This window comes from Plectropomus leopardus, chromosome 21 (genome assembly GCF_008729295.1).
Source record: "Plectropomus leopardus isolate mb chromosome 21, YSFRI_Pleo_2.0, whole genome shotgun sequence".
NCBI classification, from domain to species: Eukaryota; Metazoa; Chordata; class Actinopteri; order Perciformes; family Serranidae; genus Plectropomus; species Plectropomus leopardus.
This window is the reverse complement of record NC_056483.1, coordinates 5326032-5340178: the sequence shown is the minus strand read 5'-3', so window position 1 is coordinate 5340178 and position 14147 is coordinate 5326032. Positions and strand designations below refer to the sequence as shown.

Sequence of the window (14147 nt, the reverse complement as noted above, 5' to 3'; positions counted from 1 at the left end):
TTACTTAAAAGGTACCCAATTTTATCAGTGGGCCTGCACCATATTTTATCACAGTATAAAAGTTAATATGCTGCAAATGCATGAAACCAAAACTGTGTCCCTTTTAATTTGAAAAATAATAACACTGGATGTTTTAATGATATATTGACCTCTGAACAAAAAATGGCCTGTTTTTATTTGAGAAATCTGGTCACCTTAGTCTTTATCAAATCACAAACTCTAATACAACAGATGTATTTATATATTGTTTTTAACCCTCTCATGTTTAAAGATTTAAATTTTTGATTTCCAATATGAACCTCACAGACTTCTCAGTTCATCTGTCACTTATCTGTTTACTGTTTGCCTTAAAAAAACACAGTGAAGCTGCTTTCAGCTTCTGTGCTCCACTTATAAATCAAGGCTACAAACTTATCTGTTCATCACTGCTTGTAATTAGATTTCGGTGCCTTCAAATACTCCCTGCATCCTTTCATTTCATCTATTACATGTCTTCGACTCCAGATTTGTTTTTCTTTTGGCTTTTTCCACTCTTTCATTTTACTTTCAATGTATTTTGTGAAGTACTTTGAATTTCTAAATGTGCTACATGAATAAATTGCTTTGTCTGAAGTTCCAAGGGCGACTTGATAGTACAAGCTTTGTACACGATCATGCTTTCAAAAACTGAGCTGAAGGTATTTGAAAGCTCACAGAACTCACAAGAAGAAAAGTATTACAGAGTACTTATGAGCATACAGTAGTAGTGAAACGAACAAAGACTACAATAAACCTGTCTGCTCTTGCTTAAGGACGCTAAAATCCAAGTTGTTTAACCCGGACCTCAATTGATGTGGAGCTCATGCACCAGAACTTCATACAGTTTATATTGGGCCCAATGTGATTAGCACATACTGAGTCGAACAAAGCGAACGCACTGGATTCAAATTAATATTGCAAACTTCCCGATTCCCTCCTATGACCCAAAGACTGAAAGAGTTGAAGACAAATTCAGCGAGGTGGAAAATTATCAATTGCAGATGTCTGAGCGAGGGCAAGTCAAAGAGAAAGTGAGAGAACGAGAGGGAGAAGAAAAGAGGTATTAAGTAAAAAGACAGAAATATAAGAGGGAGCTATACAAGATTATATTAAAGACAAATGAGGAGACTTACCTAAGGGTGACATCTCCGGTACCCCCGCCAAGTACGGTCCGTCGAGAAACTTTGGCTCGTTATCGTTGATGTCCTGGACTTTGACCACAAATTCAGACCTGGGCTCTACGGGGATGTTGGTGATTCTGTCTACAGCCTGAGCTTGCAGTGTGTAGTAGGCCTGCGCCTCCCGATCAAGGCGCTTTGTGGCGTGAATGTCTCCCGTGTTCTCATCAATGGTGAAGATGGAGGTGGCGCCCTCGCCAGATAACACGTACTTCACCTTGCCCTCTCCTTTGTCCACATCTGAGTGTAGCTGGAGGAAAAAGAACATCAGATTGAAAGTGGCTTTATGAGAAAGTAAATAATCTCTTGGAGGAAAAATGACTGATGTTTAAGTGGTGATGCTCAACTTAATAAAGAATGACTTCAGGGCATTTGTCTTACAACTGTTCTGCCAGCAGTTACTGAATAAAGATTACAAGGGTTATACTTCACATTATCCATTCAGAGATAACAAGCTAAATTGATCAAAGTGGAATTTAAACTTTGATGTATTTTCATACATTTCATGTAATCTATTTAATATAATGTGTAAGTATCTTATATTAAATACAACTGAAATATGTAAATGTGAGATTAAATATTTATTTACACCATGTATGTTTCACTACTGATGTGTACAGCACACACAACACAAGTAAATCCACATCCTGTTTATTGGGCAAACATCCGAACCAGATCAAAAGATCAAAACATGCGGCGTTTATGCATGAGTTCATTATGTTACAAAATCCCATCATGATTTGCATTTTGCTACAAAATAATGGAATGGAACGAAATGGTGCCACTTACTGTAATGCCATGGTGACTTGCTAACTAATGGACTGGTCATTAAGAATAATCAAACCTGCAATTTTCCATTAAAGCCCTCAGTAGTAACAAGCTGATCTCATGTAAAAAGCATACAACGTCTTTTACAAAATACAAAATAAAATGATGATTCATCAAATGGATTTCATGTAGTTTCTGTCCAGAAACCAAAAACAGGGTCCTGCATTTCCAACAATGCAACTCAATAAGTAGTTTCCCCAGGAAATATTTATTATCAACATATTCAGTTAGAGAGATTAATAAGAAAACCAGGTGTGAGAATATTACTTTTCTTAACATTTTGTTTAGTCTAGCTTCGTCTCTCTCTCTCTCTCTCTTGTTAAGACTAACATCCCATCAGACTTAATTACAATTTGGTGCTGAGGCGCCCACTTTTCACTGATCAAGTAAAATCACTCCCAACATTTTATCCAGTCTGTCTATTTTGTTTCACTTGGAAAAACGTCGTGATACTGAAGCTTGATACCCTTGACATGCTGTTTCATCTGAACATTAACGCAAAGCTTTTATGAAGCTGCACTTAGAAATGTTGTATGCAGAAATACATCTGCTCAAGTGGAAACGCTATATTGACCCCATCTCTGTCATCTTCACCTGCATGACACTGATGTCAGGTGTTCTGAGAAGACCAATACTCAACAGCCTTTTAAATAGCAGTGAATAAATGCTCCATTGAGTGAAAGGTTTTCCATGTTTGGCTTCTATTCATTCTTATTTTGCCCTTTTGGAAGAAAAGGAGCACAGGAGGTTTGATAGACGTCAATGTTCATTGTGCAATTTCTCAATGACATATCCATTTATGACATCTGGATTTTTAAGCTCAGAGATTTTCAACAGTTGCCCCTCGACGCCATTAAGAGCAGCTAGCATGCCAACAACTGATGGCAGAAAGGTTTCCATAGGTTTAGAGCTAAGGTCACGCTGACAGATCATTCCTTCTAAAAGGCCACATAAAATATCCTTTTCTAAAATAAGTGGAGTCAAGATCAACAGTCAAGATCATATCTTTAAATCAAACTTTTCAGCTTAAAGCATTTGTGTTGCTACTAAAAATTAGAGTTTTATCTCTTGGAGTAGCTAAAGTATTAATAGGATATGTTTTAATGTTCCACAAACAGACATACAGGTCTACAGAGGTCAGCCAAGCTACATTTTCAACACTGAACCTGTGCCGTCACTATAAAAACCTATTTCTTATGGCAGAGTTTTAATCTCAGAGGAACAAGTCACGAGTTTAAAGATGACTTTAAGACCCCTACCTCAAAGGACGACTCCAACAAAAATAATCCTTGAACAACTCTAAAGAAAGAACACTTGGAGCTTTTGGGAGCATTAAAATTACCATGACAAGTAACCAGCCTTGAATAATCCTGTTTGAAGTCGGAGCTGTCTGATGGCCATCAACCCCTTCAATGTTGCGCACATCAGAGCGATCACACAAGCTGCCATATATCTGAGGGGAAGGCCGTTGTTGGTGTTTAAAGATGGACAGATGGACCATTTTCAACTGTCAGCATTTAGCAGAGAGCGTATTTCTGTCTTCACTCCATCACCTCCAACATGACAAAACACCTCCATTAACAGAAAAGCATGCAGAGCAAGCTTTTAGAGGATTTTTCTAAGTGAATGTTTTTCCCAATTCTCAATATTTGGTGTTAAAAGTCTGCAGAATAAAGCCTCAATTGAAATTGTAATATCTACCCTTCAACAGTGCTCTCAATCGTCCAAGTGTTTTGCATCTTATTGCCTCCAAACCTATAAAATCAGGAAGGACCGAGCTGTGTATTTCCATCTTTCTGTCTGTTAAAGTGCTCTTTTCAGCTTCCCCCTATTTACTCACAAGCTGGGCTTTGTCTAGCCTTTCACACTGAGACAAATGCTTTCTGTAAAGTATCAAGTGCACTACACCGCCAATAATCACAGAGTAAACATTGCAAACTTTTAATAGTTTTGCAGCCATTCTGTAGTGCACTTTTATGAAGTTGAAGCACTCACAAGAAACACAATACAGGAAGAATTCTCAAAACTGATGCTGTGATATTCTGAGTTTTAGTCCATATTATGCATCATAATTGAAAAACACTGGATCCTACATTTCCCAAGCAGCTGTCAGTAAATCCCTCCCCTGCTCCCTCATTGCTTACTCTGACCTCATACCTCAATTTTGTGGGGTGGGAATGTTAAAAAACCTCACAATCTGTGCGATCATGGAATGTTAATTGATACATCTAGATCTAGGGCTGGACAGTTAATCAATATTATATCCATAATTTAATATGAGACTAGATATCGTCTTTGATTTTTGACTTCGACTATCTTTAGAGTTTTCTTTTCCAGGTTTACAAGGCTGCATTACGGTAAAGTGATGCAATATTCCAAACTTACCAGACTGTTCAAGCTTTTCTATTGTTTGCTTTTACTCATTTGTAATTATATTCACATTACGTACACCCACCACACATGCTTTACGTCCATTACCTTTCTAAATCAAACCTGTTCGGTCGTACAAAATGGAGAGCCCAGTCTTATAAAATGGTTGATGACAATAATTATATAAAAATTATATTAAATAATTATATAAAATCTGTTTTAAATTTCTGATTAGCAACTTTTCTAAACTGAGACATGATCTTTCAAGAGGAAATTGCGATGCATCATTATTTTCCCCCATGTCCTTCCAATTCGTATTCCAAAAATCCTCAAAGTCTCAAAGCCAAAATGAGATAATACTGTTGACATGACTGTGACAGCAAAAATATTTCCTCGTATCTTGAAAAGCCCCTTCCATACCAGCAGAAGATATTAAACAACTGTTTTCATAGACCCAGTGGCACTCCTCGTGAAATTTAAACTGAACTTCATGCGCTCAGGTGTGCAGGATGGTTCCTGAGGCCAACAGGACTACACTGCCAGCAAAGGCAAGAAATGCATCCTGCTCGGGGCCAGTATACTCCGAAAAGATTCTTAAAAAACACCTTCTTCCCCACGTTTCCAATGGCATACTGGGGTGGAGGTGGATGGATGTCCAATCATTTCTGTGGCTTTCCAAAACGTGACAATTTGGGACAACTATAAACAAGTTTGGTTTCCAATGTGGACAGACAAATGGTAAATGGACTGTACTTGTATAGCGTTTTTGTAGTCTTATTGACCACTCAAAGCGCAGACAACACATCTCACAAACTAGTTCTGAATAAACATACACTACACTTCTGGGCCTGTGACTGGAGATTTTGTCCCTCAAAATAACAAATAGAACTGTTGACTATGCACAACCTTCAGCAAGAGCACTCTTAAATCTCTGCTGGGAATGCAAACACAGCTCTTTCATAGGTTCATGACGAGATATCATGAAAAATCTCAACATGATTTGCATTTTGCTACACATGAGGAAATGAAATGATGGTGCAACTCACTGTAATGCCACTGTCATTTGCTAAAAATGATCAATCTAGCAATTTCCCAATTAAAATAACGATCTCATCTCACATAAAACCCAACCTCAGCTGATGTTAAAATACTAAATGTGTTTGTATTAATAAATAAAACAATGAAGATTCACCATTTGGATTCAGCAAGTATTAAAAATTCCCCGGGAAACAGTTACACTCTTGACAAAATTTTAAGGTGAAGCTTTTGAAACATGCAGAGAAAAGTTTTGTATCGTATAACAGAAAGGCCTCAGATTCTCAGAGCTGCACTCAGAAACATTTTATGCAAAAATACTTCTGTCCCAGGTGAGACCCTATAGCTGCTCCAGCTTATCAAATGAGACAACCTACACTCTACTCTTTGGATGTGCTTCAAGATTATGTCGCTGAAAATAACAAACAGAACTGGTGACAATGCATAATCTTCACGAAGAACGCTGCTAAATCACTCTTGGAAATGCAAACACAGCTCTCGCCTTCACATCATGACGACGCCCCAAGGAAGCTTCCAAGACACAAATATTAACCTTTAAACTACCAAACACATAAACTGGATAGCTAAACTCCAACGTCCAGTTTCCATGCTACAGTGAAGCAGTGATAAACTTTTCCAAGAGCGAGAAGGAAGTGTTCCTCCTGAAACTGAGGTTCGCCATCAGTTGGAGTCTCCTTGTCAGCTTGGTCTGTTTCCTCCAGGAGCCTGAGGCACTGTTCCTGAACTCTAAGTGACACTGAAGAGGCATGTTTCCAATGACAGCCAGAAAACAGCCACAGGCTCTTGCATCTCAAGGCAAATTTACCTCCACCAGCAGGCACCATGTAACTGTGGTGCTTTTAAGCTACCTGGGTAACCTCAGGAGCCGGGGAGATGGGTAAGACTTAGAACAAGTCCGCCAGCACGTCTTCCTCTTGGATCAAGTGACATTTAGGTTCAGGAGATCTTGGCTGTATTCCTACCACTGCATGATCCTCAGTTAAGGTCAGCAGCTAACTATGGCTGATGAAAACGGTCAGGGTAAAGGCCTGCCCTGATCTCTAGTCAGCAGATGGTTTGTCATTTAACGCTACATGAATTTTAACATCCTTACCACGCCTGACACAGAGCTCAAGAGAACAAAAAGTACAGCTGCTATTTAACTTTGTGCAGAATAAGTTTGAAGAAAGCATTATTCCTGAGGAATAATCGTTATTATTATTCTTTTTCCTGTCAAAACAGTACTAATTGACTGTTGTCACAGTGGTTGCAAGGCCAGTGATTGGATATGTATTTGGTAAGTGTTCGGGTTATAGCGTTAGGACCACATATGAAAGTGGCCCAGGTGTGATTGAAAAAAAAAGGATTTCTGTGTCCAAACTACCCGCAGAAAATCAGTTATGTGTCATGTGAGAGAATGAATAAATAAATAAATAAATAAAAAGGATTTGGGCCACATCGGCCTGTGACGTATATGAAGCTAAATATTTCAGTGCATAATGTGTACAGTGACTTTTAAGTAGCCTCTCCTGTTGTGCCAAAAAAGTTTCTGGAGAGAAATATTTTTTTGAAATTGTTATCATTATGTTTATTATTCCTGTCAAAATGGAAATATATGACTGTTTTCACAGCGGTCGCATGTCACTTAAAACCATCCACACATTGCTTGTAATGTGAACATATAGCCAAATAAATATGTGAACACTGTGTACAGCGCTTTTCAATTGGTCTCTCTTATTGTTTATTGTTTATTATATAGCATTTACTTTTCTATTACATACACACACAGTACACTCGCACAGGATTATGGTTGAAACTCTTCCTTCAATTTATCTGTAAATGTCAACATCTCATTATGGGGTAAATAACAATGGTATTTCAGGTTCCAAGCCTGCGCTGCAGGGGTGGAGAATGATTAGGTCAATATTATATTGGTGGCACTGAAGGAGTACATGCTGAACAGAGGATACAACACCAAAGGTCTTTTATTAATGGAATCCATCAGCGGGTTGATGGATGCCGCGTTAGGGCCGTGATGATTGCATTGGTTGTGTCCTCAAGCCTCGGCGTGCATATGTCGCCTCTCTTATGGAGCTCGCCGTGTTTATTCACCATCTCCCGCTGTCAGGAGCAAACTTGAGGTAAACTGTCAGTCGGGAAAGAAAGTCAACATTTAATCTTGAGGAAGCCATCCGTGGCCGTTTGTTTCCGGTAAATGCCACGGACAAGAGGGACAAAGCTGGGGGGCCACAAAGCATGCAAGAAGGGTCGAGGGTCAAGCACACTATGTGGTCTTTTCAGTGAACTGTTTGCTCTTTTTCCTATTCTCTGCCTGGCAGTCGAAGGACACTCAACGATGCAGCAACCGTCGCCACAAATTCCATCTCTAAATCTAATAAACACTCAGGGCTATAAAATATGTATAGCGTGGCAGGGCTTATTAAAAGTATACCCTGGTCAAATACTTTTCTCTCTCATTAATCTAATCCATTTTAAAAGCGTCACTGCTCATTTTCAGGTGGTATTTGAAGTTTCAACTCTTATTACTTTTACTGAGCACCATAGTTGCTTCACTTGCAAAAATGTAAAGACTCCTCTGTAATTCTTTTCTTCGCTTCCCTTGAGGTGAGTGTAACACAGCATGCGGCGCGGCGTTGCAGCTCAAAGGCACTCCCAGGGATTGTGAAGGCGGGGTGGGATCTGAACACGAACCCTTCTGAAATCAGTGCTGACACTTATCATCACTTTGTATGCAGGCAGTTCTCCAGGGACCAGCCTGTTAGCTTTGTGTTTGCTTGTTTACCTTGTAGCGAGGGAGAAGGGTAAAAAAGCATGAAAGAACCCATAACAACCCACTGATACATGCTTGTCCTATCACTAAAATTGCTGTGCAGCGTGTTCAAATTGTTCTAGCATTTGGATTTTCATTTTTGCCATTCAATGCTACATGAAAAGTCATGTTGGAAAGTGTGTAATTCTATTTTGCTCCTTTTTACGCCCATTTGGCTTGGCTCTGTGCAACACCACAAGAAGGAAATAAATAAATAAACAAATATAAAAATAAAAACGCTCAAACCTCAAGATGTATGTTTCAAGCTTTGTATTTGCGCCTCCCTTGAGGAGAGTACAAATTCTCCTATTCAATGGACTGTGCACAATCCAAAATGGATACAAAAGTCCATACCTACAGGCAACCTGTGAGCAATACTGGATCCGGCACACCAAAACAGCCTCCGCCGCTGCTCAAGAGTCCTTAATCAACAATCGCCCTCAAGATATTCCAACAGAGCAGCTGAACGTCAGGGCTTAACTGGGTCTCTACAAGCAAGGTATGTTTCACAAACAACCCAAAAATAAAACGTGAAACATGGACGACTGCACTCTGACTTTGCTCCCTGATGTTGCAGCACAATCTTGCACATAATAAGCCTCTCCACAGTATAAATCATATACTATAAAGTGCTATAATATCCAAACAGAAATCATGTATTTGCCAGCGAACAAAGGGTGTAAATGAACACAGCGGGGGGTTCAGACTCATACAATAAAACATACATGAAGGGAGCATAAAGAAGGAAGGCAGACGGGGGTAAGGAGGGTCATTCGGCTACAAAAAAAGAGCTGGAAATGCAGACGGGGGCTTGCAGTGCAGCTGTCACTGACATGCTTGGCTTTTCATCTATTCACTGGGCCATGTTCTGGTGAGTAGCCATGGTGCTGCGCTCTGAGAGAGGCTCAGCCGCTCAGACTCGCCTCTTTCATTTCAAGTTGGGAGGTTGGGAATGAGCGATCACCATGGAGAAACTGTTAGCTATCACAGTGGTGTGCAGACATATGGGATCTGTACACACAGGCTTTTAATTATTTATTTAATCAATACTGTCTTTATGTCTCACTGATTGGAGCCTCCTCTATTATCTTTTATATTCTTTATGTTCTATATTTCAATGTTTTTCTTTGTTTGTATATAAATCAGTGAGTGGGTTGTCTGATTTAATTGGTTGCAAAGCGCTTTGTTTTTGAAATTATCATCATTGTAAAATCCAATTACATGAGTGATATACTGCATGCAACTAAACACGCAAAAATACCATAATTACTTGCATTTGATTCTTGCTATATATAGGGAGATTTAAAGACATAAACTTTATAAAAACATTAACTATCTGCAATTTGTGATGCAATTTAAGAGATTTACACAAAAACAGACATTTTTATAACAATGCCGCATGCTTTTTTTTAGAAGTATTGTTTTCTAACTAACTGACTAATTTGCAGTTAATCTGTTAATTTTTTCAAGAAAAAAAAAGAGTTTTGGATTGGATTTTGGATGCTGGTGGAGGGGACATTTTCCATTTTAGCTAATCTCCCTTACATATGTGAGGATTATATATTATTTGCTTAAAAATTATGCTTAACTTAAGAGAGAAAATTAGTAGATACGTAACAGCAATTCAAAAGCTGACTATAGAGTTGTGGGACTCAATTTTCTTTCTGCATTACACAAACACATTTGACTCATTTTTCAAAAACTATAAAAAGGTGCTATAAAATGAACACCTAAACTGTCTCAAGAGATAAAATGTGAATGCTTTGAAAAGTTTACACTAAATAGCCTACAGGTAATGAAGGCAGTTTGAACAGTAGTTCATGCGTCACAGTAAAAACAAGTTAAACTTTTAGCAAAAGAGCAAACATTTTTTCATTTCTTGCACAAAATTAGATAAGGTAGAATTATTACATTTATGGGTATATGGTCCTTTTTAGCTGTACTTCAACATGTAACTGAATTAATCTTGAACACATTTTGACTCCAGTCTTTACTAGAGAAAGACTCGCAAAAATGTCCAAATTTAGAGAGGGGAATTCTAAAAAAGAAAAACAGGATTTTTTGTTTATTTATTTTGCCGCCACACATATGTTGTAATTCTGTGTGAAACACTGTGAAGCATTATAAGGAGCTGACTGTAAGATATAAAAGCAGTCTGTTTAATCCTGGGAAGCATTCTCAGTTTTAAGTTAAAGCCCTGTAGGCAGTTGAATTGCCTGTAGAAGTGTAAGAAATGAAAGCAGTTCAACTGTCAGTTGAAGGAAAAGCACTAGAAATAGTTGAAATGTGTGCATTGTAGTGACAGCAGTTGAAACAGCAGTTGAAGTGTCACTTTAAAGTATGAGAATGTGTTGAATATTCATCAAATAAGCAGCACACTTGTAATTTATTAAACAAACTCAAATGAGGAGGAATTCTATTTTCTGTCCCGAATAAGCGGCTTCAAAATGAGTGAGAAAGGCAGTTTAATAGACCCTTAAATCTACACAAACAGATGTGTGTGATGGCTTGACAGCAGGTACAAAGCAAGCGCAGATAGCTGTTTTTTAGAGGATGAATATGAAAATGCACAGAGGCAGTTTTCAGCGGGGATAAGGAAGGGTTCACTGCTCTCTCTCTCCGCTGTGGCGACTGTTCACATACGAGAATCGGCTTTCAATCAAAGTCAGAAATGATTTTCTGAATTCTGACTGCCATTTATACACTTTGTCTCCATCCGGCAGCGGCAGCTCATATCAGCACCTGCTGGCTGAGTCATAACACCGGAGAGATAATGGCTGTGTTTCCGTGTGGGGGGAATGAATTTGGGTTTTTTTTTAACAGAAATGGGTCTGAACATTTTTAGTCGAGATCTCAAAGGCAAAACAAAAAATACAAGCACACATTTTTCAATCCTACTTCTGATCCGGGTATTTATTAAATTAGTCCTTCATGTTTCTGTCAGTATTTTCACATTAAGTCGACATGAATGTGGGTGTCAGTTATATGTATTCAAACAATGGGCTGCACTTAATATAACCCTGAAACAGAACGCACTCGTAGCCTGTGGAGCACAAGAGGCCCTGCTTTGACAAACTGAAAAAATCAGATCTGACAGGAAACAAAGGAGCAGCCGGGCTGTTGTTCTGGTAAAAGTTACAGGGCCAAGAAAAATAGAGACAGGCTTAGAGGAAATAACTAAAAGTGTATTGATCAGGGATCATCTATGGCAAACCCTTTAACATTCTAAAAACTCTTTGTGTTCAACGTTAAACATGACTTTAAAATTTTACACGATCAACTCAGCTGTGCTGTTGACTTTTCACAAAAAATACAAATACAACAGATGAGACGTGATGAGGATGTGAAAAGGGACACCCTGGCAAGCTATCTAAAGCTTTAGTATAGGGGCCCAGATACAAAGCAAATGCTATTAAAATATGTTAACTATCATGCTATCTAGATTGAAGAAAAAGACAAAAACCTAAAAATGGAACTACCCTAATGCCAATTACTAAAAGGTCCCACGACATTTATTCAATCAACCTAATCATTGGATATATAGGTACGTGGACTTCTGTGACAACATTTGCTGCCAAACATAAGCATCCTGACTTATGATGGGTGAGATGGAGTCTCGTGCAAAAGGTTTCTCTTTAAAAATGTAAGATTGTTTTCTGATAATAAATCAAATCACACCAAAACTACTTGGTTAGGAAGGATTGTGGTTAATATTAGTCTCGTGGCTTGACTGACGTGAATAACAGCTGATAAAATAACGCTGACTTCTAGTTTAACGTGGGACACAAACGCTGATCTCTTGGGTCAAAGTCCTGTGCTTGTTGGACCCATTCTTGCCCCCTTTGTGGACTTTCATACTCTTTATGTACATTGCTCTAAAAGTCTAATAATGAAGTGGATTGGTTTTTATTGGGGTTGGTTTGTCCCATACAGATACAAAAGGAGCAGGGTAGTTTGATGTCCTGAAAATGAGACCCGGCTGCATGGGCAAATATCTGAAACCTGTAAGTCTAAAGGTAATTAATGCTTTGGCTGAATGGATAGCTAAAATTGGCCGTTCAGTTAATAACAATAGAAAACGACGGACTGAACAGAAATCACTGAAATTGCATCTGGAGACACTTGTTACAATCTGCCCTCCGAGGAACCATCGTATCAACAATATACACTCTGTACGAAGGCGAGAGGGCATGGAAGATGAACATGCTTCACTGTCACGGGATCATTGGACTTCTGTGAGTAACTACTTGAGCATCACGGCACAATCATCTGAACAAACTGTGAGTACAACAGGAGAAAATCTGTTTTTTTAAGTAAAAAGATGCCAACAATAAAATGGTAACTGAATTTCAATTAACATCCTTTATGTTACTTCTACATTATTCCTGTGATTTTACATATAAATATCCACTATTACAAGCTTCAGTCTTGGGAAGAAAACATCGACTTATATACATTATACAATTTGCAAGTTTAATCTTTAATCTCTCTAATTACATTCTGACTAAAATAACCCAAAACATTGAGCTGTAAGGTGAAAATAAGTGATATCTAGATATGATTTATAGTTTTGACTAGTTATATTTCCAATTCTCTTGCATATCTCTCATGAGATTCTCCATACAAGTCAATGGTTAATTCTTACAAGTGAAAATGAAATTAAAATGACCTCAAATTTAATTAGAGTTATCTGACTACTCATGAGTGCGCTGTGAAAATCTATAAAGTGGAATCCCATCAGTATAATCAATAATTAATTGTGAAACTGCGCTGTGATTTTGTGGCGTCATTATGGATATGACTGGTTGAAATCTGGTTGTTCTTACGAGCCAGAAAGCAGTTGCAGATATCTTTAATTATGTATCTCATCTAAAATGTCCTGTTGTAATTATGACCACTCAAAATGCATGTAAATAGAGATAACTGAGTGTAGGTTACAACTTAAAGTGAAAATCTGATATTCTAGAGCCGTTAAAAGTATCAGTTATGGTATCAGAAATGGACTAATTGAATATCTGACGCTTGGCAGAGGTACTCAGCTTCCTTACCAGCGCCTATATGAATGCTACGAATAGTGTGAACTTCTGAGAGCTCTGTGATTTGGTTGAAGTGGAAAGTGAGTCCAATTTTCTTTTTGCTCTACACATATTATAATTATTTTAGAGAATTAATGTTCCATGAAATGTCTCGGAAAAACCCTGAAATATTTTGGTGAACAGATGAGCAAAAATTGGAGAGACTGTTTAATTTGGATGTGTTTAAGTTTGCTAACTTTGTCCCAAAAGATTTTTTAAAAAGTATCTATTCAGGTTTTTTTCAGTAAATAGTGTTTGTCAGCGATTTAGGAATTTTGTTGATGATGGTCTGAAGATTGGACCAGGAAGGATGCTTCAGCTGTTTTCTCTGTTTTTGGACTTTCTCAGTATGCTGCACTCTGGCTTGTATGAATTTATGATGTCTTGTAAGCCCTGCAGGCTGCACATAATGGTATATATGACACATTAACAAAGATATCACTCTGATAATACCACATACACATACAGACAGAAACATGCACACTCACAGGCACACACATGAAAAAACATTAATTTTACAGCATCTATCACATCAAAGCTGCTTATCTTCTGCCCAAAATTAGCTTTAATGTACATTTCAAATGCGAGCAAAATTTACTTTAATTTACTTTATCAAAATACGCCCGTGTTTGGAGTAGCCCTTGACACACACGTTAATTAAAGACATGCAGGAGTGCTTCCCAGGCCTGTCAATCTGGTGCCCCGCTGCCTTTTGTGGCGTGCCAGCCCTGCCACCATGCCGATTTGTCATCCACATCAATGAAAGTAATCAAGCTAGCAATCAGGGCAAGCTTTCACTTATTTTTTATTTCG

The 14147-nt window shown here is 38.3% G+C and overlaps 1 protein-coding gene across 1 annotated transcript in view; it reads right to left on the bottom strand.

Annotated features, from left to right (window-relative positions):
• Nucleotides 1-14147, bottom strand: part of LOC121960971 (cadherin-7) — an 86295-nt gene that overhangs the window by 40843 nt on the left and 31305 nt on the right. The window contains exon 2 of the mRNA XM_042510875.1: nt 1152-1446. Coding sequence (XP_042366809.1) covers nt 1152-1446 — 295 coding nt within the window. The remainder of the gene's footprint in view (nt 1-1151; nt 1447-14147) is intronic.